The 27,051-nt window shown below is 55.9% G+C and overlaps 1 protein-coding gene across 4 annotated transcripts in view; it reads left to right on the plus strand.

Moving 5' to 3' along the window:
- Positions 1-27,051, plus strand: part of BCL11B (BCL11 transcription factor B) — a 97,971-nt gene that overhangs the window by 38,637 nt on the left and 32,283 nt on the right. For 2 of the 4 annotated variants that reach the window (XM_086708844.1, XM_086708843.1), the window contains one exon: positions 3,296-3,508. The exons of the other annotated variants lie outside the window; for them this stretch is intronic. In XM_086708844.1, coding sequence (XP_086564970.1) covers positions 3,296-3,508 — 213 coding nt within the window. The remainder of the gene's footprint in view (positions 1-3,295; positions 3,509-27,051) is intronic. 4 annotated transcript variants of the gene reach the window in all.

Raw genomic sequence — 27,051 nt, forward strand, 5'->3', positions numbered from 1 at the left:
ATACCTCGGTGCTGTTCCAATCCCAGAGGGGGAACCCACCTAGAATCGTTTGTAAAAGAGTGTCTTGCAGGGCTCTGCGGGTGCTTTCCAGAGCCAGGAGAGCACCCGGTAGGCATTCCCCGCCAGGCTGTGGGAAGACCCACAGGGAGCAGGAAAAGTTCCAGAGTGGAAAATAAATGGACCATAGTAGCCGTTTATCCAGTGAGTGTTCGCTAGAAGCCAGGCTCTGGCCAGGCTTGCCCTGACCTTCCTTTAGAGACAGGGCCCCGAGAAGGTGACTCGCCCCAGGTCACGTGGCCAGGAAATGGCAGAGGGGATTGGACCCATGCCTCTGCTGCCTCTGCTCCAAGGCTGCTTCTGAGCTCCGGGCTTCCTCTGTGTTGCCAGCGTGTTGCCTCAAGTGCTCTGTCAGGTGCATTCTCAATTTCCTGTCTGCACTTGTGAATGCACACACTTCTTCCTTGAGGACTGGTTGAGGGCTGGGAGGTGGCCTGGGAGGCGGCCTGGGAGGCCTGCTGAGGCCAGAGACACTCCTCGCCTTGGGCTTTGCCAGTTGAACGATTCTAAGGTGTGCAGTTGGTGATTTTGAGTATATTCGCGGCGTTGTGCGACCATCACCACCACTAATTCCAGAACCGTTCGTCACCCCCAGCGGAAACCCCGTTCCCACCAGCCTTCATGCCCCTGCCCCCAGCCACTGGCAACCTCTTGTCTATGTTCTGTCTCTATGGATTTGCCTACTGTGGACATTGACTATCACACAACGGGTGGCTTTCGGGGTCACCTTCTGCTTTTGTTCTAGCTTCAGAAGAGGTTTTCTGGAGTATCCACCTTTGGACTGAGCTCCAGGTTTAAGTTGCTCCGGGTGAGGGGGATCGCCCCAGGTTGGAGGTCCTCGGAGAGCACCTGGAGTGTCCTCTGTGGGCAGCTTAGGGTTAGAAGCCACTCGCTCTTGCTGTCCTCTCCCTGCCTCTGCTGAGCCAGCCCCTAGAGCAGGTGGTCCTCAGGTTGGAATTCTTAAGGAGGCTTTTGGAAGCCCCTCCAGGGGGCAGCATGGCCCCCACTGCTACCTGAGTTGGGGGACGACTTTGCCTTTACAGGCCCTGGCCTAAGCCTGGCCCTTCCAGAAGGAGAGGTTTGTGGCTGGACCTGCCCTTTGACCCTTCCTCGCAACCTTGGAGACCCAGGTCCTGCTCCGTCACCGCTTGGGAAGACAGTCATCAGGCCCCGGACACTCCTGTCACTCTTTCTTAGCCATGGTAAATGGTGGTGGCTGTGTCACCGCTTCACCCAGAGCCTGGAGGCCTGGGTTTGCTCTTTTTCAGCCTCCCGTGGCCTTACTGAGCCCAGGGACCCTCCAGCTTCCCTCTGCTCCACGCGGCCCTTCTTCTCAGCATCCCAGGGCACCCCGGTCACTCCACCCCAGCTGCAGCCTGAGGGCTGGCGGGACATATCCGGCCTTTGGAGATGCAACTGGGTTCAAGTCCCAGATTTCCCGGAGCTCCAGCACCCCCTCTGGGACGGGGACAGTTTTCCCTGCTGAGTGACGTATTGGTGGTGAACTGCCTGCTGTGGTAGGTGCTCTGCACAAAGCCGTGTCGGGAGCCTTCCGTGGGGCGAAGCCAGACTGACGAGGACAGGGCCGAATGTGCAGTGTCCAGTGCTGGGGTGGGGGTTTAGGCAAGGACTGGCCAGGGCAGGCTTCTGGGAGGAGGCAGGTGACGCTGGCCTTAGGTGCCTACTTTACTTGGGGGCTTGCACCGAATGTGTGGCTGGAACTGTGTGGGGTCATTGGCCGTGCCCTCCTGGGACTGTCCCGGGCTCACAACGCCCCGGGTCCTGAGCTTAGCCTCATCCGAGGTCCTCATTGGCCCAGGGGAGCCCACGTGGCTTTGGCTTCTTGGCAGGACATTTGCAGGGCTTCTCAGGGGTCCTGAGGCCCCCAGCCCTGGATAGCACACGTTTTGTAGAGGCAGGTGCTGTAGCTAAAGAGTTCTGGTTCCCGGAGCCAGGCGGCCAGGGTTTGGCGGGGCTGGCTGCTGGCGTCTACAGTTTTCTGTGGTCACGTCACCGGCTTCCTGGTCTGCGCAGTGGGTCTCCCAAGCCCTGCCCCGTGGACGTGTTGGGAAGCTCACTCAGGATGAGGACTGACAGGATCCTGGCTCGAAGTGGGCTTGCAGGGTCCCGTGGTTCTCCTGGATGGGGGAATCCCTTGTGGGGGCCACAAAGCGGGCAGACCTCCGCCCTGCAGATCTGTGCGGGGTGGTGAGCGGCCTCGGGTGGCCTCCTTGGCAGAGCTGGCCCGGGGCCCAGCTGCCCCTCATCTCGTTGATGTTTTCTTTTTGTCTCCCTGATGCTTCCCTGCTCAATTATTTACCCGGGGAATTCGGGCTTCTTCACTTGTGGTTTTGGCAAGGGCTTCACACAGACTTTTGCCCTGGTGGTCTCTTAGCCATTTAAGATAAACGGCCAAATCAAACGCAGGCCTTGTTGGGGAGCCTGCGAGCTGTGGGGCTGGGCGGAGGCAAGCCAAGCTCCTGGCCCTGCGTCGTGGCTGTTAGACTGGGGGGCGGGGGGCAGGGCGGAGCGGAGACGTCCCAGCCAGGGCTGTGTTAAGAGGGGTGGTGGGCAGTGCCCGGGTTTTCCTGGGGTGGGGGGAGCGTTCAAAGCCTCTCGAAAGGCCTGGGGGCTTGTGTGCCGTGTGCTTCCTGCTCAAGTTGCTAAAGAGGACGCTGGGCTGGAGAGAGACACCAGCTGGCCATCCGCCAGGCCTCAGGCTAACTGGTGCCCAGGTGCTCAGAGGTAGACTGAGGTGTTCGAGGCCTGAACACACAGCCCGTCCTGATAGGGCCAACGGTGGTGGCTTGGCGCTTCCCAGCTCTTCCAGAGGGGGGTGGCCCAGATTTCTGGGAACGAGTCCCCAAAGGAAGCCAGATCCAGAACACTCTAGAAGCCCCCACATGGCGGGTGGGGGGGTCTTCCTGGGTACAGGGGCCCTGACAGCTTCTTTTGCCCCCGCCCACCCAGGGATGGGAGTCTGGTCCCAAGACGGCCCAACCTGGCAGCTGTGGAAGTAGGACCCCCTCACCCCTCACCCCCCACTTCCCATGGCCTCTTCCCCGCTCCCCCAGCCTGTGCCCAGGTGCCTTCTCTGCAGGGAAGCCTGGCACCCCGGGGCCTCCCACTCTGGAAGGGTGGCCTGCAGCCCTCTGCCCCGGGCCCCTGTCCCGCACCCCGGGTCCCTTGTACGGTCCAGGGCCCGACTGACCAGTCTTTTTTATTGTTTTTTCTCCAGGGCCGTGCAGGCCTGCCCAGCTGCCAGCGACGGCCCCCATAGCTGCCTCCTCCCACCCTCACTCATCCGTGATCACTCCACCTCTGCGCACCCTGGGCGCCCCGCCGCCCTGCTTCCCCCTGCCGTGCTGCAGCGCACGCCCGGTCTCGGGTGACGGGACTCAGGGTGAGGGTCAGACGGAGGCTCCCTTTGGATGCCAGTGTCAGTTGTCAGGTAACAGACGGCCGCGGTGGCGGGGGGGGCGGGCTCCCACGGGTGGCGGGGTGTGCCCTGGGCAGGGCCGGCCGCTGCCTCTCCCAGGTGGGCCGGGCAAGGTGGGGACCCAGGGAGGATGTGTGGTCCCACCCCAGTGGGGCACCGGGGAAGTGGTGAAGGATGTCAGCGGAACTGCACACTGGTGCCCCTGTCCCCATCACTTAGGAGGTCCTTGGACGCCTCCGCCCTTTGCAAGGGTCTCACTCCCAGAATGCATTCCTTCAGCTTCCAGATTTCATCTCTTTGGGCTGTTTAGCTAAACCTTAATTGGATAACGCTTAACATCTGAGGCTTTCTTCTGCCCCCGCCACGGCCATCCCCTCTCCCCCACCCCAGTCGCTGCCCCCCTCCCCGAAGGCAGCGCTGGGAGAAGATTCCTTCCCTGGCTGCCTGTGTCCATCGCTGGAGCCGTCCAAAATGCTGAGTTTCTCTTTGCCAGAATGTGTTGCCCATTAACTCTGAGACAGAAGAGTCACTCCGAAGGAGCCCTTCAGCTGTGGTGGTGGGAGGGGGTGAAGCCTTGTGGGGTTCCTGTGGGGTGGGGCTGTGCACACGCCTACTGTGCGCCTCTCTGCAGGTCTTTGCGGCTGCTCAGTATACAGAGGGCAGATGGGGGGTCAGCACAGCAGAAAGACCTGTTTTCCATCACCCTCCCCATCTCCCTTCCCGAACACGACCCGCACTCGTGCTGTGGCCCAGGGTCCCTGGAAATGGCAGGCCGAGGCCTCCCGCCCCCTCCTCTCCTGGTCAGGGCCTGGTGCCAGGATGCTGACATAGACACAGGTGGTGGTGAGGGCCGTGAGGCCTGGTTTCCAGGCAGGGGCCAGGAAAGGAGAAGGGTGGGTGCAGAGCTGGGGCAGATTCAGTTTGTCTCAGCTTTGTCCCCAGGCGTCTTACAGGCTTTCCCTTGATTTGGGTAGAGAAAGGAAAACGATTGTTACCGGACAGATTGTGCTTTAATTGAAACTGTCTGGAGGGACTGTCCGTGGTGGAGCCAGGTGGCCCTGGCTGCAGGGGCCAGAAGTCCCTAGGCCTTCCTGCTGGTCAGGTGGCCTGCAGCCTTCAGCAGCTCCCGCTCCGATGTCTGGTGGGCTTATACCTGGAAGTCACAAAGCGAAGACTAAACATGTCCAGGAAGGGGTCGGCACCACTGGCAAAGAAGCCAGCTCCCTGCTCGCGGCCACCCTAGTGCCCCTGGGGGATTGGGGCTCCCGTCCCAGCTCTGTAGGTCCGTGCTGTGATCCCTGCTTGCTGAGCGAGGGATGCCTGCTTCGTCTGGGCGGTTGCCCTGCTCTCGTGGCTTCCTGTAATTAGTGCTGCAGCCCCTGCAACCACGCGGGGGGTCGCGCTATCAAAGATCAGCCTGAGTGTTTATGACTAGACTCGGTCAAGGTCTGCGGTACAGAAACATGATTTCCCCGGCAGAGGTGCACCCGGGGCTTTGCTTAACCCTCTGTTGGCTCTGGCTCTGCTTAGAAGCTGCCGCCGTGCTGAGCGGGAGCTGTTACATCCCCATTTTGCAGATGGGGAAGCAGAGGTTCGGGGAGGCTGAGTGGCTGTCTTCGGGATGCCTCCCACCCAGGTCACCCTCTTCCCACGGAGCCTCGTGCCCCTGCCTGCATCCAGGGATGTTCGCGCTGGATGGGCTCACATGCTCGCCCGCAGCCGCCCTACCGCCCACTTCCTTCTAGGGACCGTGTGTGGAGGGCCTGCTGTGTAGCCAGTGCGCTGGGCCTTTCGTGTGCCTTCTTGGATTCAGTTCTCATAGGAACCTTAGGACGTCACTCTCCCCACTTTACAGATGAAGACATGAGGCTCAGAGATGTGGAGGTCTGATAGCTCACATCCATTCGTTCATTCTTACACGAAAAGCCCTTTCTTGGGCACCTAGTTTGTGGCACTGGGCAAGCCAAGGAGTCAGGCACGGTGGACCCCTGGCCTCTGGCAGCTTGCATGAGTGGAGATGGGGAGAGCGGGATCAGGGTCCTGCAGAGAGTTCGCTTTGAAGGGGATGGGAGGGCAGAGGTGGGATTTGACCCTGGCTGATCGTCCAGAACCTGCTTCATCTTTCATATTGGCTCTGCTGGCTTAGAGGCCTTCTTGGGTTTTAGAGCTTGATACTCTGAAGGCTTAGAGTCCGTGAGCAGCCCCCAAATTGATGTCGGTGCTCAGGGAGGAGAGTGAGGCAGGGTGAGCTCTGTTCCTGGGGTCTCTGGGACCCCCCCCTTCCTGACCCTCTTCAGAGGCCTGTCCTCGGCCTCTGGTGCTAGCTAGGCTGTGATTTCCAGGACCGTCTTCGTTCCCTGTCGGGTCCCCGTTCATTAGTCTGCTCCGGGTTGTTTCCCCCATCCTTTCTGATCAGTTTCAATACCTGAAAATAATCCTGCTCCGAGGGTTTTTGTCCCTTTGTGGCTTCTGTCCCTGGCACTGGGCTGTTTGCTGAAGTGTTTTTAGTGCCTATTTAATTAGTAGTTGGAATGCAGTCATTAAATCCACAGTAGCCCGTTAGGAAGAAGCAGTCCTCTGAAAAGACGGAGAGGGACCACCGTCCTCACTTTGTTTTGTCTCTTTTCAGATCAGGATGCACTGAACCTATCTCTTCAAATTAATACGGAAAACCCCGGAGTAACCGTGTTTCACACAGGTTAATTGCATGCCCGTGAATGCGTTCAGAGTTATTTATAGAAGGATGTGATTTTATGGGGGAGAAAGCCACACAGGTTTGTGTGTTTGTGTATCTCTCTGGCTGCTAGTGTCCCAGACAGCCCCGCCTCCCAGGACCCCAACCCTAGACCTCCTGATGGTCACGGTGGGGAGAAGGGATTTGGGCTCTTTGTTGCTTTTTGACTCTGCTGAAATAATGGGGGGGCTTTGAGTCTGGGCATTCCTGGAAACTGAAGTTTCTCCCCTGAGAAATTTCATGTAGGAACCACTCCAGGGCGCGCCCGTGGCCTCCGGAACCTCAGCCTGTGGTCCTGGCCTTTGTGCCACCTGGCCGGTAACTTTGAATAAGCCAGTCTCCCTCTCTGGGCCTGTTTCCTCTTCTGTAATAAAAAAATGTATATGCCTATATGCACTTACCTAGGTATCATATCATCTATTTACATGACGTTTAAAAATGAGACTCCACGTTTGACTTCTAAAACAGATGATACTGATCATTGTAGTTTCAGTTACAGGCTGCTGTGGATGACTGGGCACGTGACTTGGTTAAGGTTCCCAGGGCAGGGGTGGGGTGTTCAGAGAACGGTTTGAAAACCTCTGGGCTTTGGCTCCCCTGAACCTTTCCCCTTTCTGAGGTTTCTAAGAGTGGCAGGCAGTCTTTAGAATGTATCCACTGCCTGCGTGAAGGCTGCTGCCCTTTATGGCTTTGTGACCTTGGGCGAGTCATTTCCCTCCTCGCTCCTCAGTTTCCTCACCTATAAAATGGGGGTAATGATAGTACATGCCTTGCAAGATTGTTTTCAGGATCGAATGAGGTCCTATATGCCAGGTGCCGAGCCCAGTGCCTCACGCTGAGTAAGCCCTGTGGAAGTTGTGATTCATGCTCGAGCAGAACGGGTTTTACAACACCACGTCATTACGTGTCCCGTGCCGTGTGGAGTTTCACTTCAAGCTGGACCTCCAGGTTCCACTCTTAGAGGCCTTCAGCCTCTTGGCTGGCTCAGATCATGTACCAGCATCGTGAGGTGGACAGGGAACCGAGAAACGTCATTGCGTATTTAAAAGCCACAAATGGTCATCAGCCGCAGTGATTGATACACGCGCTTTCTGAAGTTCAAGGTCTCACGGGAGTGGAAGTGTTTGGATTTAATAGAAGGAGTCAGTTGCAGCCATTAGTAGATGCTGAAATCACAGGGCAATCTTGTAAAGTTAAATTCAATTTACTTTTCTACTGAAATTGTGCTTGCTGTGTTATTTAACTAATCTGGGGTTTCTTGGCACGGGTTAAAGGGACAATAAAGATAAAAGAATACCTGTAAGTAAATAGTAGGGTTTAACAGTAGACGGTATCGTGTCCTCCTTCAATTATATCCCAGTGTTCATTTGTGTTGGTTTTTATAACCGGAGCCATCCAATGGGACACTGCGGACTAGACCACCCTAGCTGTGGAAGCTTGATGCAATTAATACAGTCTGTCTGGAAAGTGGCCTTATTTCTGGAAGTTTTATGTTAATGATATGGTCTGTGCTTTGCACATTTTATACCAGAACAAGAAGCACGCTGTAGTTTCATTCTGGACTGGGTTTGATTAACACCGGAGGATCAGTGGGAAGCCAGAGGGTGATGCCGACCGAGGTGGCGGCACCAGCCAGGCCCCCACCGGCTCACCGCCTCTCTCCTGGTGCAGGGAGTGCAGGGGCGCCCCAGTAGGGCATGAGGGCCTCCCTGGAGACTCTGGAGGGAGGGGTGAGTATGGGGGTGAAGAAGAGAAGTGAGTGTTGGGGGAACGCGTGTGGACAGAAGCACTCCGTCTGGGGAAGGTTCGCGACGTGATCTTGCGATTTCCTTTGCAAAGTTGCATCTGCTGTGAGTCTGCCTGGGCTAACCGGGTCCCAGTGTCAGTGGGGGCTGGCTCGCTGCAGAAAAAGGGCTCGCAGGGGAGTCATTAAAAATTTAAAGAGTCATCTGTACGCCTTGCCATGTCTACCTTGCCGAGGGGGCCGGTGGTCCAGCATTTACAACCCATGAGTGATTCTTGCATGCCTGTTCCGCGTTCTGTTGTGGTGTCCTCCTGCCTCTTGGGATAACACCGCTGCAGAGGCTGCCCTGGACTGCCTGTCTTTAGAGCCCAGATGCCTCCTTTCGTGACTGGGGGAGGTACCAGGAGAAGCCACGGAGAGCTGGGGATGGAGGGAGGGGGGCAGAGGGCAGCAGGGCCTGGGAGCACCCCAGAAAAGCCCTCTATCCGGGAAGTCACGTCTGCTCTGACACCTATGGGATCCAAAGGCGCTGGGTCTCCAGGGACCAGACAGAGCGCAGTGCTGCCTAGTGGGGGAGGGGGGCGGGACTGAGGCAGGGGCACCTACCGGCATGACTGTCCTCGGATAAAAGGGGTCCCAGCAGCGTCCCGGAGAGGAGACCGCTGCAGCCACGCCAGATTCCATTTCACTCTGAGCCGGCCCTTCGGACGTTCTGAAGGCAGAGCTAAATCAAAGAATTCTGTTCAAATCCGTACAAGATGTTGCTGTTTTCCTGCTCTGACAGGAGAGGCATTTGGAAGTGCAGTTTCTTTCTTTCTCTTTCTTCCTTTCTTCCTTTCTTTTTCTTTTCTTTCTTTCTTCTTTTTTTTACAGCTGTCTTAAAAAGGAGTTTAGCTGTTTAGCACAGCTGGTGCTCATTACATTATGCACTGGCAATAAAATAGCATGTGTAATTAATTTTTAATGCGGCACTGGATGCAGCGCCTTAAAGCAGTCAGTGGATGTGAGGAACCAGCACTGGCCACCGACATCAGACATCTCAGAGCACGTGGCCACGTTCTGCGGCCTTAAAGGGCATCCGAAAGTGGCCGAGGAGGCTGGGGCCCTCCACGTGGAGTGGAGTAGTCCAGACGTGGGTTCGCCTCGGCAGACCTGAGGCTTGAGTTCCTGGCTGCTGACCTAGGACCAGGGGTCGCAAGAGATCACCCCGTCGAATGCCTTCATCATCTGGGTGGGTCACCGGGGCACAGGCTGCGTGTGACACGAGCTCTGGGTCCCTGATGCTCTGCCCGCTAGGCCCTGTTACCTCCTTGAGTTCAGACTGCAAACCGGGGAGGGGGTCACCGTCTAGCTGAAGCCGCGTGAAACGGACGATGTGAGTCGGCGGCAGGGTTTTTGCTCCGAGGAGCCCTGAACGTTCAGCTTCTTGGGCCCTCAGTGTTGCCATCTGCGGTTGGAACACGCCTCCGTGTGCCCTAGGCTTGAGACGTTCTGTGGTTGTGCTCTGATCCCTGGCTTCTGCACCCCTTCTCAGGGCTCTGTGATGCCGATTCATGCTTGAAACGAAATGTCACTGCGGACGCGTACTGTGCGGAGAGCCGTGGGCCCTGTGGGACCGTGCTCCGTCCTTGTTCTCAAGGTGCCTGGGTGGGGATATGTGGCCCTGGGCTGGGTCTCAGTTTCCTTCCCTGTGAAATGGAGCCGCTGGAAGTACCTGCTCATCATCTGGAGGCTCCACCGCGTGGCCACTGTGTTGGGGTGGCCACGGCTGAGCACCAGCGTGTGCAGAAGCGGAGGCAAGGGGAGAGGGGAGGGACAAGAAGGAGGCCGCCGGGCTGTCGAGAACCCTCGGGTGCCCCGTGCCCGATGCCCACGTGGCTGCTGTTTCTTTGCAAGTGTGCTTGCTGCCTGGGAGATTACCGTTGGCCCTGCTCCTGTGACTTGCCAGTGTTTCCCACCGGGCCTACTGTGTGCCAGCACCATCCTGGTCACTTGGCAAACTTTGCTCAGGCCATCCCATCCTCCTAACGCCCCTAAGAAGAGGCAGCCCCCCCTCTCCTTTTGCTCACGAGGACCGTGGGGCCCCCAGCTTGTAGCTCTCCCCTCCTGTTTCCCGTTGGGGTGCACAGTGGCTCAAAAAGGGGCAGCAGGAACGCAGCTTGAGGTGGGAGAGCAGACCACATTTGAACATGGGCCTGGGAGCGTCCCCAAGGTCTCCCTTCATTCGCCGGCCGTGCTGCTGCCTGATCGGGGGCAGGGCGTGGGGGTCCGGGAATGAGCGCAGTTGGGGGTCTTGCCACGGGGTCGGGGTGCACAATGAACGTGAACCACGTGCTCTGGGATACCCTTTCTCTGCTGAAGAAAACTGAAAGGACCAGGCTTACAGGAGCAGGGAGGTCCCTGCAGACCTTCTGGGATTTTCCTGATGGGGAAGGTGAGGCTGGAGGCCAGGCAGCTTCTTCCAGCGGGTGCCCAGTGACAAATGTAGATGTGGATGTCAGCTGGGAGGGGTCCTGCTGACCCAGAGAGCCCCCTCCAGCTCTGGCTGCCCCCGAGAGGTCTGAGCTGTGAGTGACTGCTAGGCACACAGAGTAACCAACCCTCAGGCCACCAGAGGGAAGGTTGAGGCCTGGGGCATGGGTAAAATTTTTTCTTATGTCCTCGCCCTCAAATTGGGTTTCTGGGGTCTGGCTGGGGGTCTGGGAGCCGGCAGGTGGCCTCATTGAAGCCTCTATCAGGTCTGTGTGACTCCGCATCTCTGGGTTTCCAGTGCCCGGGTGGCCGTGGTCCTGTAGGTGCCCCGGAGATGCTGGTAGATGGCCAGGCCCCAGGAGGGGTCGTGTTCGTGTCTGTGAGAGAAAAGAGGAGACACAGAATGCTGTTAGTTACCACCTCATTTTTGGTACACAGTCCCCTAGAAGCAGTTTTTCTTCACCGGAGATAAACAGACTTGTGTCGTCCTTAAAGCTCGAGGTGTTGTCTTCTTTTTTTTTTTTTTTTTTTTCCTTCTTGGTGGAAGGGAACAAACTGTGCTTGACTTTTTAAACCCGAGGGCCAGGCAAGGTGGAGGGGCTGTGTGCTGTACATATTTCACAATCAAACCCAAATAGTCTAAGCCGTGAAATATAGTTTATCCAAATATAATCAAGGCTGGCCGGTTTAATCCAAAAATCTGTGGGGAGAAACCGTTGGTGGGCAGGGGTCCCTCGGGGTGGAATTTCGCACACAGCCTGCCATCAGACCTGAGGAGAAGTGCCACCTGCTCACCTCTTCAGGCCCCTCCTTGGGGGTGGGCGTGTGACCGTGGTGTGTGGTCAATGGGCGTGGGAATGTCAGCCCTGGCAGGGTCTTTCTTACATATGGCAGTGGGGCCACCCGGTTATGGTCGGGTTACCATTTCTGGGCCCTCACTACGTGTCAGGCCCTCCGCAGGGCCTTCCTAGACATTTCAAGCTTCCCAGCACCTTCTTTCCCAGGAGGCAGCCTATTCTGTAGTTTGCAGGTGAGGAGACAGGCCGGGGAGGTGGTAGAATGTGCCCGAAATTGCACAGCTGGTCGGCAGTGGACGTGGGATTTGAATCCAGGCCTCCTTGGGTCTAGGGGACACAGCTTGCTCCTGTCCTTGCTCTCTGGCTCCCGGACCACCCTCCTGCTGGCCTGCTACCTGGCAGGTGTGAGTGGGAGCCCCAGAGGGAGAGGCGTGAACTAATGAAATTATCCTGGAGTGCTGGAGGGCTGGCCGGAGCCCTGGATAATAAGAACGCCTGTACTTGAAGACTTCAGCCGAAGGGGTCAGAGGACTTGGGACTTCTTGGAAGAGGTTAACGCAGAAATGGAGTCACTACCTGCAGAGACAGGGGCATTTGGAATCTTTTCGTAAATCCAGACATTTTTAATCCATGCCTTTGTTAATAGGAGGTGGGGAATGGCTGATGGGAGGGGCCCCTGGACGCACAAGTCGGCCCGGAGAGCTGTATTTAGCCAGTGCCTCCTGATGCACCCTTTCTGGACTTGGCGTGTGCTTTGTTAACAAGTGCCTCATTTTAGTCTTCTTTTAGAAAGTTTATTTATTTTGAGAGAGAGGGAGAGAGAGAGAGAGAGAGAGCGTGATCTTGAGCTGGGAAGGGGCAGAGAGAGGTCCCCAAGCGGGTTCCGCACCATCAGTGCAGAGCCCGACATGGGGCTCGAACTCATGAACGCTGAGATCATGACCTGAGCCGAAATCAAGCGTCGGACCCTCAACCGACTGAGCCACCCAGGTGCCCCTCATTTTAGTCTCGATCTGATAGCAAAAGGAGCCACTGCTTGTGGGCCCACTGTGTGCCACGGGCTCTGTAAGTGTCCTCTCCGCCGATTCTTTCTCACAAGGGTGTGAAGATCTGTCTGCTGGATCTTTTTTTTTTTTTTTTTTTTTTTTTTGGTAATCCGTGGTAAAGCGTACACAAGTCATCCTTTTAGTCATTTTTTAAGCGTATGGCTCTGCGACATGAAGTATATTCACATTGTTGTGTGTTCCAGTGCTACACCCCCGCCCCCGCCCAGCTCCAGAACTTCTGTTCTCCCAAACTAAACTCCGTCCCCATTGAAAGCTAACTCCCCCACTTCTCCCGTCCCACATTCTACTTTCTGTCTCTACGAGTTTGACGTTTGTGAGTATCCCATGGAAGAGGAATCAGACAATGTTTCTCCTTCTATGACTGGTGTATTTCACTCAGCACGATGTTCTCAGGGTTCGTGCATGTTGTAGCACAGGTCAGAATTGCCTTCGTTTAAAAAAAAAAAAGATATTTACTTTGAGAGAGAGCAAGCACGTGTGAGTGAGCAGGGGAGGGGCAGAGAGAGAGAGAGAGAGAGAGAGAGAGTCCCAAGCAGGCTCCGTACCATCAGTGCAGAGCCCAACACGGGGCTCGAGCTCACGAACCGGGAGATCATGACCTGAACCCAAATCAAGAGTTGGACGCTTAACTGCCTGAGCCACCCAGGTGCCCCAGAATTGCCGGACGAGTGATATTGCCTTGTTTGGCTACGCCGCGTTGTGTTTGTTCATTCATCCTGCGAGGGATGCTTGTTTCTGGCTGTTGGGAAGGGTGCTTCTGTGCACGTGGAAGTGGAATCTCTGGACCGCGTGGTCATTCTGTGTTCAGTTCTACTTACTGAGGAGCTGCCCACCTGTTTTCTGAAGGTGGCAGTATTTCACGTTCCGCCTCAGCAGTGCTCCAGAGTCCTGGTTTCTACACTTTTCACCTGATTACCCCCCCCCCCCCCCCCCCGCCCCCGAGACTCGGGTGTGGACAACAACTGGCCCCAGTTACGTGGTAAAACGGGAGGGTCTGGAATGCGGCCGGCTCTTGCTGAGCTCAGACGTGGCGCTTGTGGCTGTCGTGCTGGGCCACGTCCCCCAGGATGTTTCCTTTGAGGGTCTCTCACCCTGGGGTAAGGGTCTCTTATTTTTCTTCTAAGTGCTTCTTCCCAGGGACGGCCTGTCTCCCAGGCTGCTGATTTTTAGCAGTCAGCTAAACATTTTGCTAGCTTGAGAGTTTGGGGAAGAAAATTCTGCAAGTGGACAGTTTTCACTTTCCTTTCTGCTGTGTCCTCAGGGTGTTGGTTTGGGTTCGGTGTAGCAGGAAGAGCTGCACATTTTAGAGTGGGGACACCTGGGAGCAAGGGAGAGCCCGCTGGTGTCCTGGGTCCTGCCCTGCCCCTCTGCGAGCCTCTCTGGGTCCCCATCTCTTGGGTATCATCATGCCAGCCTTGCTTCCCCAGCTGGGCTGAGAGGAATGGGAAGGGCGGCCCCCTGAGTTGCACTGTAGGATGTCTGCCTGGGTCTGCCTCTGTGATGGGGTGGCCTCGGGTCCTTTGTGCAAGGGGGCTGGGGGAAGTGATTCTGGGGCTCAGTGACGATTATTATGTAAGGCTGTGGTTTCTGTTGCCCTGTATTAGTTCCTAGGGCTACGGTAGCTAATGACCACAGGCGAGGTGGCTTCCAACAACAGAAATTTGTCACCTCGCAGTTTTGCTGGCCACAAGTCCAAACTCAAGGTGTCGGAAGGTCTTTGCTCCCTCTGGAGGCTCCAGGAGAGGATCAGTTCCTGGTCTCCTCCAGCTTCTGTGGCTCCCGGCGTTCCTTGGCTGTGACCACATCCTGTAGCTCTGCTGCTGTGGTCATGGCCTCATCCTTGGGGCCTGTCTTCTCCTCTCCTGGACAATTAAAACTAAAAGAACAGTTGTCATTACACTTAGAGCTCACCCGGATAATCCAGGGCGATCTTATCTCAAATCTGGAACTTAATTACACCTGCAATGATCCTTCTTCCCAGTGAGATCACGGTCACAGATTCCAGGGATTTGGTTATGGACATCTTGTTGGGGGGGGGTACTCTTCAACCCACAACATCCCCTTGCTGGATTGTAAGCCCCTTCAGGGCAGGAACCCCATTTTGGTGTCCCTTGTAAACAACCAAGTTTTGGGACCGATTCAGGCATATGCGACAGAGATGTACTGGGTTGAGCCTGGAGCCGGTCTTCAGTGAGATAGCCACCTTGCCCCCAGGAATTTGGTGATTTTCAGATGCCACCACCTTTGGGCAAAACTCAGACTTCCATGTTTTATAGAAGGTTGTGTACCCCTCCCCCCACCCCGAGTCCTGTCCCTGTGCCAGATCAGACCACAATTATTAACAAGGGGGGGGGGTGGCTTTAAAAAAAAGTCTGCAGTGATTATTATGAGAAAAAATTAGCAGAGCTGAATAGGAACTAAAAATAGCTGGACACATACTTGCCTATAATCTATTTTTTTTTTTAAGAAAATATAATTATTTTTGTAAACTGGCTCTGAGAAGCCAGGAGTATTTTTAGTCTGCATCTTCTAAGACGTGCATCTTTTCAGGAAGAGCAGCTTGGAGCCCACTGGAGTGTGATGTCACCCAGCCAGGCTGCAGAGGCTTGCAGAGCAGGGGCGGGGGTGGGGTGTGTGTGTGGCGGGGGGAGTCAGAGGGTCAGGACCCAGTCCCGGCCCCGGTTTGCATGTATCTGATGGGGAGATGGTCCACGAGCAGATGGACTGTGGCCTCCGTGGGTGCCGGTTGCCTGGGATGTCCCGTCCCAGCCCCACCGGGCCAGGGGCTGTTAGCATCAGGAGGATTGCAGCTGGCTCGCCACGGGGGTCGGGGTGGTCAGGGGTTCCTTGTGGGCAAGGCTGACCTGATCTGCCGCCCTTGCTTGATCCGGGTCTGAGTGGGCCTGCAAGAAAATACCCAAGACTTGAGGGAAAACATTCCATGGCTTTTTTATTTGGAGCCAAACATTGCCTCATGTAATTTTCTCCCTGGTTTTTCCCATTGCCTCTGCCAGTGTCCTTGGGCCTGGCACAGACCCCGTAATAAAAGGCCCTGTGTGCTTGTGTGTTTATGTGTGAGTGTCTCTATGTGTGTGCCTGTGCGTATACGTGTGTAGTGTGTGTGTATATGTGAGCGTGTGGGTGTGTGCACGTACGTTGGCGGGTATGTGAACGTGTGTGTCTGCATGCACGTGTTCATGCATGTGCACGTGTGAGCACGTGTGTGGGTACGCGCATATACACACTCACGTGTATGTGTTTTCATGCGTACACGTGAGTGTAGACAAGCAGGTATGGTGTGTGTGTGTATGTCTGTGTGTGCATGCATGTGTGTGGTGGCGGGGCACTTATCGGCACAGCAAGGGTCACCTCCCCTCCTCGCCCAATGCAGGGTGTTTATGATGGAAGCACTTGGATTATTTTCCTTCCTGAACTTTGTAATTCTCCCTGGATCGCGGAGTGCGATCGTGTTTCAGTACCGAGGCCTGCTGTGAGAGGCTTTGAGGGCGAATCTCTCTGGGGGTGAATTTGTCTTCTCACTCCCTTCCAGGGGAGGCCGCATCCCCGAGCCTGCCCCAGCCTCAGACAGGACCCACTGTTCACAGTGCTAGAAGACGTGGCTGGCCATGCTGGTGTGACCCACCCAGGAGGGCGTGCGTGAGGACCACGGGCTTTGGATCCAGATGGCGAGTTTGAAATCCCGGCTCTGACATGTACCAGCTCTTTGACCTTGGCGAGTGACCTAGCCTTTAGGACATCGGTTTCCTGGTCTGTGAAATGAGGTGGTGGCAGCTTGGTGGGACGGGTAGCAGCCGGCTAGCCGTTTAGCGTGGGCTTCACCCTCAGCACCCCTCACCCGGCCTCTGCAAGGAAGGCACTGCCGCTCCCGTTTTACAGATGTGGAAACTGAGGCAGCCTGACTTCAGAACCCTTAACTGCACTATTAGACTTGAAAACCTCTCCCGGTTACCTTCTACCACCTTCAGCAGCGGCTGGTGTATGAAGCTGGCGAATGGCGGCAGGTATTACTCTAACGTTTTTGCTGTCATTATAACTGTAATTATTACTATCACAGGCATCATCATTGCCATTTCCCTGGGTGGAAATATTCCAGCATCCACGTGGCTTTTCCCCTTGTGGCCGAGTCCCGCCTCCCGACATCTCTGGTTTCCGGGGAGGCCGTTTTCATCCCGTCCTACCCACGGCATGGGCATTCTTACCTTGCGTCCCTTAGCCCGTCCCCCTGTCATCCCCCCTCCCCACCCGCCCCCCCACTTTAGGGTCTGTGTGCATTTGAGTTTTCAGAAAGTCTTTCTCCTCTAATCGAGATAATGAGCACAGTATTTCCAGAACCGCTGCACTAAAAGTCAAGTGCAAAGTGATGGTTTTCATTTGTTGTTCTCTCTCCTTCTCTCTCTCTTAATATGCATCTCTTTAAGGAGGGATTGGCTGAAAGCAAACGGCTAATAACCTATGGATTTATGGAGCCAGCGCGAGCCGGCTTAATAAGCTTTTATACCTGGAACCGGCGTTCTGTCCCTTTAAGTTGAAACTCCGACTTGCTTGGTATTTTACAGTGCCTGGTTTCATTTATGCTGGAGCCAGACTTACTATGTGAGAGCCGTCCGCATGCTGGAATTAGTCTTAAGCTTGCTTCTGTGGCGTTGCCAAATTCCATGTTTGTGTTTTATTTAGAATTCTTTTCACGGCCAGCCGATTCTGTTCCGGCACACACAGGCGCTGTTGCGCCCCATGGAGAAAATAAGCAAGCTTGCGTTTTCTTTGGCAGAGGCCGCGGCCACAATAGACTGCGGTCTCCGAAACATTTTTTAAAAGCTATTTTAACCCATAACAGATGCATAAAGTCGGCACAGGCATGCCAGTTTTCTTAGTTTTAATTAAAAAATAATTACAGTCTAATGGGATGTTAGTGACACATTTGGATGAATGGTGGGTGACATTATCTGCAACTTCGAAACGAGTGCCTCTCCCTTGGCCGGAGCAGAGGTGGGGAGGGGTTGGGGAGGGGATCTGGATATCTGTTCTTCATTGCAGGATGGGGGTTGGGGCAGTGGGTGCCGTCCTGGGCACCGTGGGGCCAGTGGAAACCTCCGTGAGCGGTGTGCCGCACTCGGAAGGGACATCCTGCTGTGGCCGGCCGGGTGACAGAGCTCCCGGGACGCGGCGACGAGCGTCCCAGGAACAGTGGTATTTTGGTGCAGCCTCCGTCCTGGCATGCTCGATGGGGAAATTCTCACCTGCGGGGCTCCTCAGCAGGCGACAGTGGTACCTGGGCACTGTGGCCTCAGACCAGCTTCTCGGCTCCCGTGATCCCCCTTCCCCCTCAGGAATGACCCATCAGCTCTGGGACCTGCTGGGGGCCGTCTAAAGTAAGAAGATGCGTCTGAAAGGTACAGAGGCAGAAAGACTGTCTTGCCCGGTACTGCTGTTTCAAGAAGTCTGCCCCCCAGATGCTCATCCTGGGTTCCGTTTTTATGCAAAGCTTGACTCTCCTCGGAATCCAGAGTAGAGTGTGGTGGGCTGGGACATCCCCGGGAGGCAGGGTCTCTGTGGAGACTCAGGGCGGGGATGTGGACGGAAGCATGCGGACTTGGCCGGGAGGAAGGGATCGATGAAGGGATGGGCGTTTCTGGGGCTTCTGTGATGTCTCATTACCCCCACTAACTAGGCAGCCCCCACTAGGGGGTGGCGACAGGTTGTTCTGACCTCCGAGCCTTGGTTTTGTTGGCCCGTACCCAGCGTGAGGAGCACGCCCTGGGCAGAGGGAGGAGTCCATGTCCTCGGGCTTAGTCTCCCCGGAGCCAGCTCTGCTGGGAGGAGGACCCCGTAGGGTCGGAATGATGGGGGCGTACCTCTCTAATAGGCGCTGGGAGCTGTGTTATCCAGAGCCTTCCAGATCAAGAGGAAGATGCCTAGCCTAGCTGCGCCCTTGCACCCTTCTTGCTGTTGGACAGCCTCATGTCCGACTCACGCAGCATGCCCTGTCCGGGCCCCTGCGCAGCATTACCGGATGCCCTTCGAGTGGGCACCCCCGCGGAGTGCCCCAGAGACAGGCAGGTACTGGCTCCAGGCCACCACATTGAGTTAGGGCCTGCCTGGCTGGCCTCAGACCTCTGAGCAGGCCCACGGGGGACCACCCCATGGCTCACAGTGGGTTCTGAGAGACAAGGGACAGGCTGGAGACCTTTATTTTTACTTCGGGGGTGTTGCAACTTACTGTCAGTGGAGTAAAACGAATGCTTCTTAGACAATGTTTCCCTGAGTCCAAATTCCTCAGAAGTGAAAATTAAGTTCCTCTATTAAAAACATGAGTCATACCAGCCCAGATGAGAGCCATCGTGGCGTTCCTCGAATTTTTGGAAGGGAAACATCGCATTCATGTTAATCCTTTTCAATTATACCTCATTGCTGACAATCCACTGGGCGTTTCACATCGCGGACCTCTGCACTCTGATCGCTGTGGAGGCTTGCACGCAGCACCCGAGAGAGAGAGAGAGAGAGAGAGAGAGAGAGAGAGAGAACGAGCACATGGGGCCTCTGTTTCCCTTCATGTGGGCACACCTAGGTCCGGGAGCCTTGCTGCCTAGCGCCCCAGGGCTTCCTTCGTTCCCTCTGCAAGGAGGGAATCTTGGGTCTTGGGTATCTAATTGCTGCAAATGATTAATGTCCACTTGCAAAGATTCCATGTCTGTCTGCCCACGTGAACTGGAAGCAGATGGGAGTGGGGTGGAGTGGGTTCCCTGCTCCATGCCTGGCTCTGGCACAAAAACCCGGGGTCCCCTCTTCCTGGTGGGTTTCCTGCCCGGGTGAGGGTGCAGACAGGCTAGGTTTTTTTGTTCCCTCAAGGAAACTGGTCTGTAGATTTGGTGTTATCGTATCCTTCCCAGAATGCCTCCAATAACCAAGTCGGGGACCAAGATAGGGAGGTGTCACTGGTGGGGCAGGGACAGACCCAGAGACTTCTTGTTTTGGGGGAAAGCAGCCAGAGATGCCGGGGAAGTGGGAGAGGGTGGTGACGCTGGGGTTAGCTTCCCTTGGCTGTCGCCTCTCACCTTGACCATCATGACCCACCAGGCCTGGGCCACAGGTGGGCTGACCTTCGGCCCCAGATGCAGCTTGCAGGGGGCAGGGGGGGAGGGAGTGTCCTCTGGGAAACTGCAGCTTTGCGTATGTGAGAAATCTGAGACTTGCAGTTCAGCAAGACACAGCTGTCAGACCAACCCGGACGGAGTTCTGTCTCTCCTGCTTGGGGTGTGCCGCTTGAGTTTTGGAAATTGAACCTTTTTGGGGAGAGGGTCCATTTTGCTTCTGCTTCTCTTTATTCAGCAAGATGCTGCACCCTGCCCGCTGCTCAGGTGAGTCCTCTGGTAGGAGGAGCAGTGTTGAGGGATGCATCTGTGGAGGACGGAAGATGAGTGGGGCACGTCAGGACAGTGGAAGTCATTGACCCGAAGGGGACAGGCTCTTGGATTTGGAATTGGATACAAAGTATGGTTTCTGAGTTGGGAACCATCACGGTTGTTTTTTTTTTTTTTTTAATGTTTATTTATTTTTGAGAGAGAGAGAGAGAGACAGAGCACGAGCGGGGGAGGAGCAGAGAGAGAGGGAGACACAGAATCTGAAACAGGCTCCAGGCTCCGAGCTGTCAGCACAGAGCCCGATGCGGGGCTCGAACCCACAAACCACGAGATCACGACCTGAGCCGAAGCCGGACGCTCAACCAACTGAGCCACCCAGGTGCCCCTGGAGCCATCACGTTTTGAGGGGGGTGATGTGTGTGGGAGATTGGAGGGGGCTGGACGTCAAGTTCATTTACTCCCGTTCAGCCGAAGTTTCCTCTTTTTATAAGAACAAGCCCCTGTAGCCGATGAGAAGGTCAGGCCGGAAAGCAGACAGTGTTACTCATTACGTCCCTCAGAAAGTAGACAAGGACTTAGAATGGTGGCACCAGCAGTGGGGGCTCCAGAGAGCAGAGAAGAGCATGATGAGAGCCCCTGGACGGGAGGTGGGCCAGCGTGTCAGCTGTGGGACCTCTCCGTCGGCACATTCATTAACCTTAAGGAGGTCAGGGGAGTAAGAGTGACGGCCCCATGTGTCCGGAAGTGTGTGTGTGTACGTACATGTGCACATATGGGTGTACGTGCATATGTGTGTGAACGTCTGGGACCAGGCTCCTGGCCAGCTGCTCTGTGGTGCTTTGTAAAGGGCCAGGGAGCAGACCAGGAGGCAGTGAGGTGCCCAAGTGCCACCATGGGCTCTCCTGAGGATCCCGGGATCCTTACCCCTTTGGGTGCCCACAGACTGCCCTGAGGCTGCTTTCAGAGGCAGAGCCTGGTGGGCAGAGAGCCCTGCCGGGGACCCACCAGGCCTGAGATTGCTCTGGCTCTGCCCTTTCCTCACTGGGTGACCCTGGCCCTTCACCTCCATTTTGGAGCCTGGGTTCCTCGCTCACTGAAGGGAGACGGTGAAGGGTGTATGCCCAGTGCTAAATACAGGGCCTGGCATGGAGAAGGCCCCAGCGAGGGGAGCGATTACTGATCTCATGATGACAGTTGTCACAGTAGGTAGAGGACAAGGAGTCTTCTCCACGGTGACCCAGGAGTCTGCAGTGCTGCTTGCAGCCGAGCTGAGCCGGTGGTGGCGAGGGCTGGGCTCCCTCCCACATCCTAGGTGTGGAGCCCCCAGGTTTGGGAGTGTCCAAGTCTCCTCTCCTGGACCAGTGTGAGCTGTTCTGTGGGGGCAGCAGTAAGTGCATGGATTCAGTTTTGGGGGCATTCTTGTCCCTAGAGGGGAGCCCTGCCCTCAGTCTCTCTGCTTGGGCCACCTGGAGTCCCCTGCCAGGTACCGGCTTTCCAGTTTGCTGGCCTGTGTCTGCTTCTTTCCTTGAATGGCCACCCACACCTTACCGTGGACTCAGACCTCAAGCTGTCAGCTTCTTGGTGTTCGGGTATGAGCCGCTGGGGCTCCTTAGGGGCCTGTTCCAGGCCTCGAACAAAGGGGCTGGAGCCAGGGCGCTGGCTAGCTGAGTAGAGAGCTCTATTCTCAGTAACTTCTCCCTGGAGAGAGCCTTCTTAGTAAACACCTCTGCAGTCAAGGTGGACTGGAAAACTGTGCCCTTGCATTTACTGTGGCTGATAAAGCCCAGAGATGTGTGGAAATTCTAGGCACCTCTTCCTCCCCTTCCCTGGCTTCAGCCATTCTTTTGGACTAACTCTCCCAGCTTTCCTCTTTTCTGCAATCTTTGTTGTGTCTGTTTTTGTGTGTTTCCCAGAAGAAAGGGGATGCTGTGGTCCGGAGATGTGTTAGGGTCCTGTGTGGATATAGCAGGCACACCTCCATTGCTGCCTCCTATACCTGTGGCAGACATCACTAGTTGATCACAGCACCTCTTCCCTCTGGTGGCGGGGTGGGCGTGGGGGGGCTGGACGCCTCAAGCGGACAGGTGAGGCAGCCACCACTCATCGATCACACCGACCCAGAAGTTGAAACTCATTTCCATCCTGGCATGCCTTTGAGGAAAAGTCGACGTGCAGACTTAGGCAGAGGGCATGGTCGACCTGGCCAGTTCAACCCTGGGCTGCGGTCTCTGGGGTCCTGCCTGGGCCTTCCTCTGATCTAGCTTCCGGGAGCAGTGGGTCCTGCCGGCCTGAGGCCCAGGTTGCCCCCCACCGGGCCCGGCCAGGCTCCCCAGGGGTGTGTGTTCCAGCGGCACCTTGTTGACATCACTGTGAGCCCTGACGGGTGAGCTTCTCGTTCCCTCTTGTCCCAGTGCCACGGGGGCTCCGTGGCTGTTCTCCGCTCCCAGCCGGGAGCCCTTGCACTGACCTTGTCCTGGCCTGGGACTTGGCTTGTTCTGTCACATGGCCTCTGTGGTCTCCGTGGATTTCCACCCCAGGGCCGTGGCCTGCTCTCCGGTCGCTTGAGAATTCCCTGCTGATGTCAGTGAGGCTGTGTGTTTTGAACAACAAGCAGCAGAGTTTTGGGGTCTAGTGTGCACGGGGGCTGAGAGAGGTGGGATGGCAGCTGCGTCTTACAGATGAGGAAACTGAGGCTCAGGGAGTCAAGGCTCCCCTTGGAACTGCATGGCTGGGAAATGGCAGCAGAGGACTCCGTGCTGGTTGTGAGGTCCCAGCCCTTCTGTCCTTCTCGTGAGACACGGTTTGAGTGCAGAGCCTATCCCGTGCAGCTGTCTGAGTCTCGTCCGCTGTCACTGTGCTGTGCCCGGGACACGTTCTGGCTCCCCTGTGGAGCTGCCCCCACCCTCTCTCCGCCTGGGCGTCCTTGTTCCTGTCCACGCTGGACTTGCCAGCTGCAGTGTTTGTGCCTGTGTGTGTGTGTGTGTGTGTGTGTGTGTGTGTGTGCATATGTGTGCACACCTCCCCTCTAGACCGGACCTTGGCTGAGGCAGGGACGGTGTCTTTCGACCTGTGTATCTCTGACACGAGCGTCATGGATGGGTATCAGACTGATTCTTCCAGCAAACACGCCTACCCCATTGTGCCTTGGGCCAGGAACGTGTCAAAATGGGGCCCGGCCAAATTCTGGAAAGGGGCTTTGCCCCCAGCCTCCCTAGACGGGGTGGAGGCAGCTGCATGTGTCGCCTTCCAGGCGAGCGTTATAACCAGAATCGTGAAGTCTGGAGCCACAGGGAACCTGAAAACCTTTTTTCCTCTTGTTAAAGGCCACCCCGTACTTGGTCTTGCTTTGGTTGGTTCCCCGTCTGGGCCGTGAAGGAATGGCTCTTAAGCGCTTCTGGAGACCTCGAGAAAGCTAGGTGTGAATATTAGAGCCTGCCAACAGCCAGTGGCAGCAAGTTCCTAATAAACAGACTCCCAAGTAAATAACGTGGTGATTATCAGGCCAGCAGCCCCAGAGACGCTGGGCTCTGTGGGGGCTGGTCCCCGCCCGCACCTGGGATCCAGGGCTCAGGGCCTGTGGCTGACACCCCAGCTGTCAGCCTGGCTTTGCCGGAGAGGGAAGGGATGGGGCACCTGGGCGAGCTCAAGTTCAGACTGTGTGGCCCAGAAGGACGAGGGCTGAGGTCCTTCAGCTCTGGCTTTGAAGGGCTCAGAGTCCCCCACGGGAGAGTGAACTCCCTCTGGCTGCGTTCACGGCCTCCAGGGCCCGCTGGACTCCTCTCCCAGTGCTGCCTGCTGTGCTCAACCATGCTAGCCAGGCCTCTGTCGTAGCTTCCATTTGTTATAAGATGCCCACTCTGTGCCAGGCCTGGTACACCTGTTATCTCATGTCCTCCTGAGGCTGCTACTGTGATATTGGTATGAGGAGGCGGGGACGTGGGGCCTCTGTGACTCGCCCGGAATCACCCATTAACACATGGCGCGTTTCCATCTGGAGCTGTGGGACCCTGCTCGGCCAGAACCTCAGTGCTCAGGGCAGGTTACTGTCATGTGTCTGAGCCTGGCCTCATGGGCTTCTCGCTCTCTCAGTGGGCCCTGGGTACCTCTGCCCTCCAGCCTGGCCAGACTCTGTCCAGGGATTCCCTGGGTCTCCAGGCAGCCAGGACCCTACTCGGCGAAAAGCTCCCCCAGGCAGCGCTCAGTACACGCCTGTGGGCCCAGCTGGTCAGGTTGTATCCTCCTTGTGCGGGACAGCAGGGCTCCCAGGGCACAGGGTGTGCTTCGCATGTCTGCCTCTGGGTCTCAGCACTCAGTGCAGGACTTGGCACCCAGGAGGGTCTGCATGAATGAAGGGTGTGTTTGGAGACTTCTTGCTACCAGGAGTGGGTGGGGGACTGGAAGTGGCCTGAGTGAGTGCCTGAAGCTTGCTCAGCTGCATCATATGCAAGAATTTGAGTCCAGAGGACTGGGCTGGAGGGGGCTTAGGTAGGAAGGGAAGGAGTGGGGGGCCTTACCCAGGTGAGGTCTGAGAGTGGCGTCTGCAAAGGCTTATGGTGATGCAGAGGGACCCCTGAGCTGGAGTGCCATCCTGTTTTCATGCCCTCTTTTGTTATTCATGCCGTGGCTGCTTCCATAATAAAGGGATGTGAAATCTCTTACTTTAAGTAAACCAGTGGCAGGAGCCTTCAAACAGCCATAAAAGGATGGGAGTCATACAAGCAAGGAAGGGACTGGAGAGCTCGTTGGGGAACCTGTATTTCAGTGGAGCACAGAATTTGGCTCTGAGCCTCCTGGCAGCCTGGCTACAGGCTGAATTCTGCTTTGCTTAGGAAAGAAAAATGCTTCAGGATAGAGAGATTTTTGCATCAACCTCAATCCTGGGAGACTTCCTCCCATGGTTTGTTAGCTCAGGTAAGGCCTTTATCTGACATGAAAGTCCAGACAGTAAATATTTTAGGCTCTCCGGGCCAGTGACCTCTCTTGTAGCTAATCAGCTCAGCCATCGCAGAACGAGAGTATTCATGGACAGTGTGTATGTACCCACTTGGGTACGACTGTCGTTTCAATAAAACTTTATTTACAAAAGCATGTGGCCAGTCCATGGCCTGTAGTTTGTGGATCTCCAAGATAAGGAGTAATAAACGTGATGCTGAGGGATCGTTCTAACATTAGCACACACAAAAAGCAGGCATCTTCTCATTGACCTTGGAGGCAGTTGAGACAAAACCTAAGTAGAGAGTCTGATCCGTCTTCCATGAGACCTCCTCTGTCCAGACCATCTCCTGGACCTCATTCTGCCTCTGGAGAGAGAGAGACAGTTACATGGATATCCGGTCGGGGGCCACTGGCCCAGGCGTTACCCTCCCAAAGCCTCAGCCTGCAGGTGGAAGGCAGCCCTGTGGGCTCCCCTCCTGTGGGACCAGGCTGTCCCTGTGGGGTTGATCTTCCTTCAACAACTTGTTTCTGCAAAACAGATACGTGAAGGAAGACCAGCAGTTGTTGGAGGCAAAATAGGAAATTTCTGTGAATTCCACATATTACCACATACTTTTTTTTTAAATGTTTTTATTTATCTTAGAGAGAGAGAGAGAGAGAGCCAGAGTGCGAGCATGGGAGAGCAGAGAGAGGGGAAGACACAGAATCCGAAGCAGGCCCCAGGCTCCGAGCTGTCAGCACAGAGCCCAGCGTGGGGCTCGGACTCGTGAACCTCGAGATCATGACCTGAGCCAAAGTTGGACGTTAACCGGCTGAGCCACCCAGGCAGCCCCTTTACCACGTCGTTTCAGTTTGGTTGTTTACTCACTCCTGACCCCCGTTCCACAGAGGCTGTGAGGACTGCATAGACGTGCGTTTTGCTTCTTTTTCTTCCTCTGCAAAATGAGGTTCACAAAGCACCAGGACAGGACAGGCACACAGGAGGTGCAAGGAATTAATTTTCTTCTTTCCTTCAGTGCTAGAGTGGCCAATGCCTTGTAGTATGGTTGCATTTAACTAACAACTGTCAGAAGTGGGTGGTGCAGCCTTTGGGATGATCCTTGAATTTTTCCAAAACTGTGGAAAACCTGAATGAGGGCACCAGAGTAGACAGGAACTCTCTGGGGGCCCAGCTGGCTCAGGCATCCTGGGTGGGGAGAACCTCTGGCCACCGGGTAGAAGCACTGTCTGTCGCTGGCAGCTCCGGAATTCTCTCTCAGCTGCCCAGATGGTCTTACTTTCACGGACCTGCATTATTTTAATTCTCCCTTCCCGCTGCTTCGAAAGATCGCGTTTCCATTAAGTAATGATCATTGCATCCAACTGGGACCAGGTGGGCAGAGTCTCGGATCACCTGCAGGCAGGTGTTCAGAAGATGTGCCTCCAGACTCTGCCCGCCTGGTCCCAGGTACCTGTCGGTGAGGCAGTGGCAGTAACGGTCTTGTCGCACCAAGTGGGCTTAATTTAGGTTCTAAGCCAAGTGACTATGTTTTACTTTGCCCTTGCGGCCCTGTTTTGGATACATTCATAAATTTCTTTAACATTTTGAACAGTTTTAAAAATGTTTATTTACTTACTTTGAGAGAGAGAGAGAGTGCGTGTGTGTGAGCAGGGGAGGGGCAGAGAGAGAGGGGGAGAGAGCATCCAGAGCGGGCTCTGTGCTACCGGCACAGAGCCTGACTCGGGACTCCATCCCACGAACCATGAAATCACAACTTGAGATGAAATCAAGAGTCGGATGAGCCACCCAGGCGCCCCCTTGAACATTTTTGAACAGCGTCCTTCATGATGACCTTCAGGGACCCAAGGATGGAATCAGGACACTGGTGCTCAGTTTTGTCCGCTTGGGCTCAGGCTCGTGCTCTGCCTGGGAATGAGGCGCATTGCCCATGAAGAAGAAGGGTTTAGAAGTCTTGTCGGCTCATGTCTGTGCCCAGCTCCCAGCTGCCCAGCACTGGCCTGGGCACGGAGGATGTGCTCGGTGCCCTCATGTGTTGGGAAGGCAGCTGAGGGGCCACTGAGTGCCCCACCCGCCTTCCTGGGCACTGTTGGGGGGAAATTCCGGGGCAGGGGGCAAGCTTCTGAACCCGCCACCTGCCTTGCTGTGCCGGCTGCCCCGTCCCCCACCCCGTGCCGCACCTGTGGTCACTGCAGACAGGAGAGACTCGGGGCCGCTCAGGTACAGGCCAGCAGCTCACAGCTGCCTCAGCCGCTGTGCCGATGATGCCAGGGAGGGAGATGCCTTCACTCCAGATGCCTGACAAGTGGCTGGCCCCCAGAGTCCACCGGGGGCCTCCCACACAGCTCAAGCATGGGTGCCGTCTGCAACAACTTCCTGGGACAGTGGCTGTCCCCCTTCAGCGGCACACCCCCCGTCATCATACCCGG

The sequence above is a fragment of the Puma concolor genome, chromosome B3, assembly GCF_028749965.1.
Source record: "Puma concolor isolate L17-30 chromosome B3, mPumCon1.1.hap2, whole genome shotgun sequence".
NCBI lineage: Eukaryota > Metazoa > Chordata > Mammalia > Carnivora > Felidae > Puma > Puma concolor.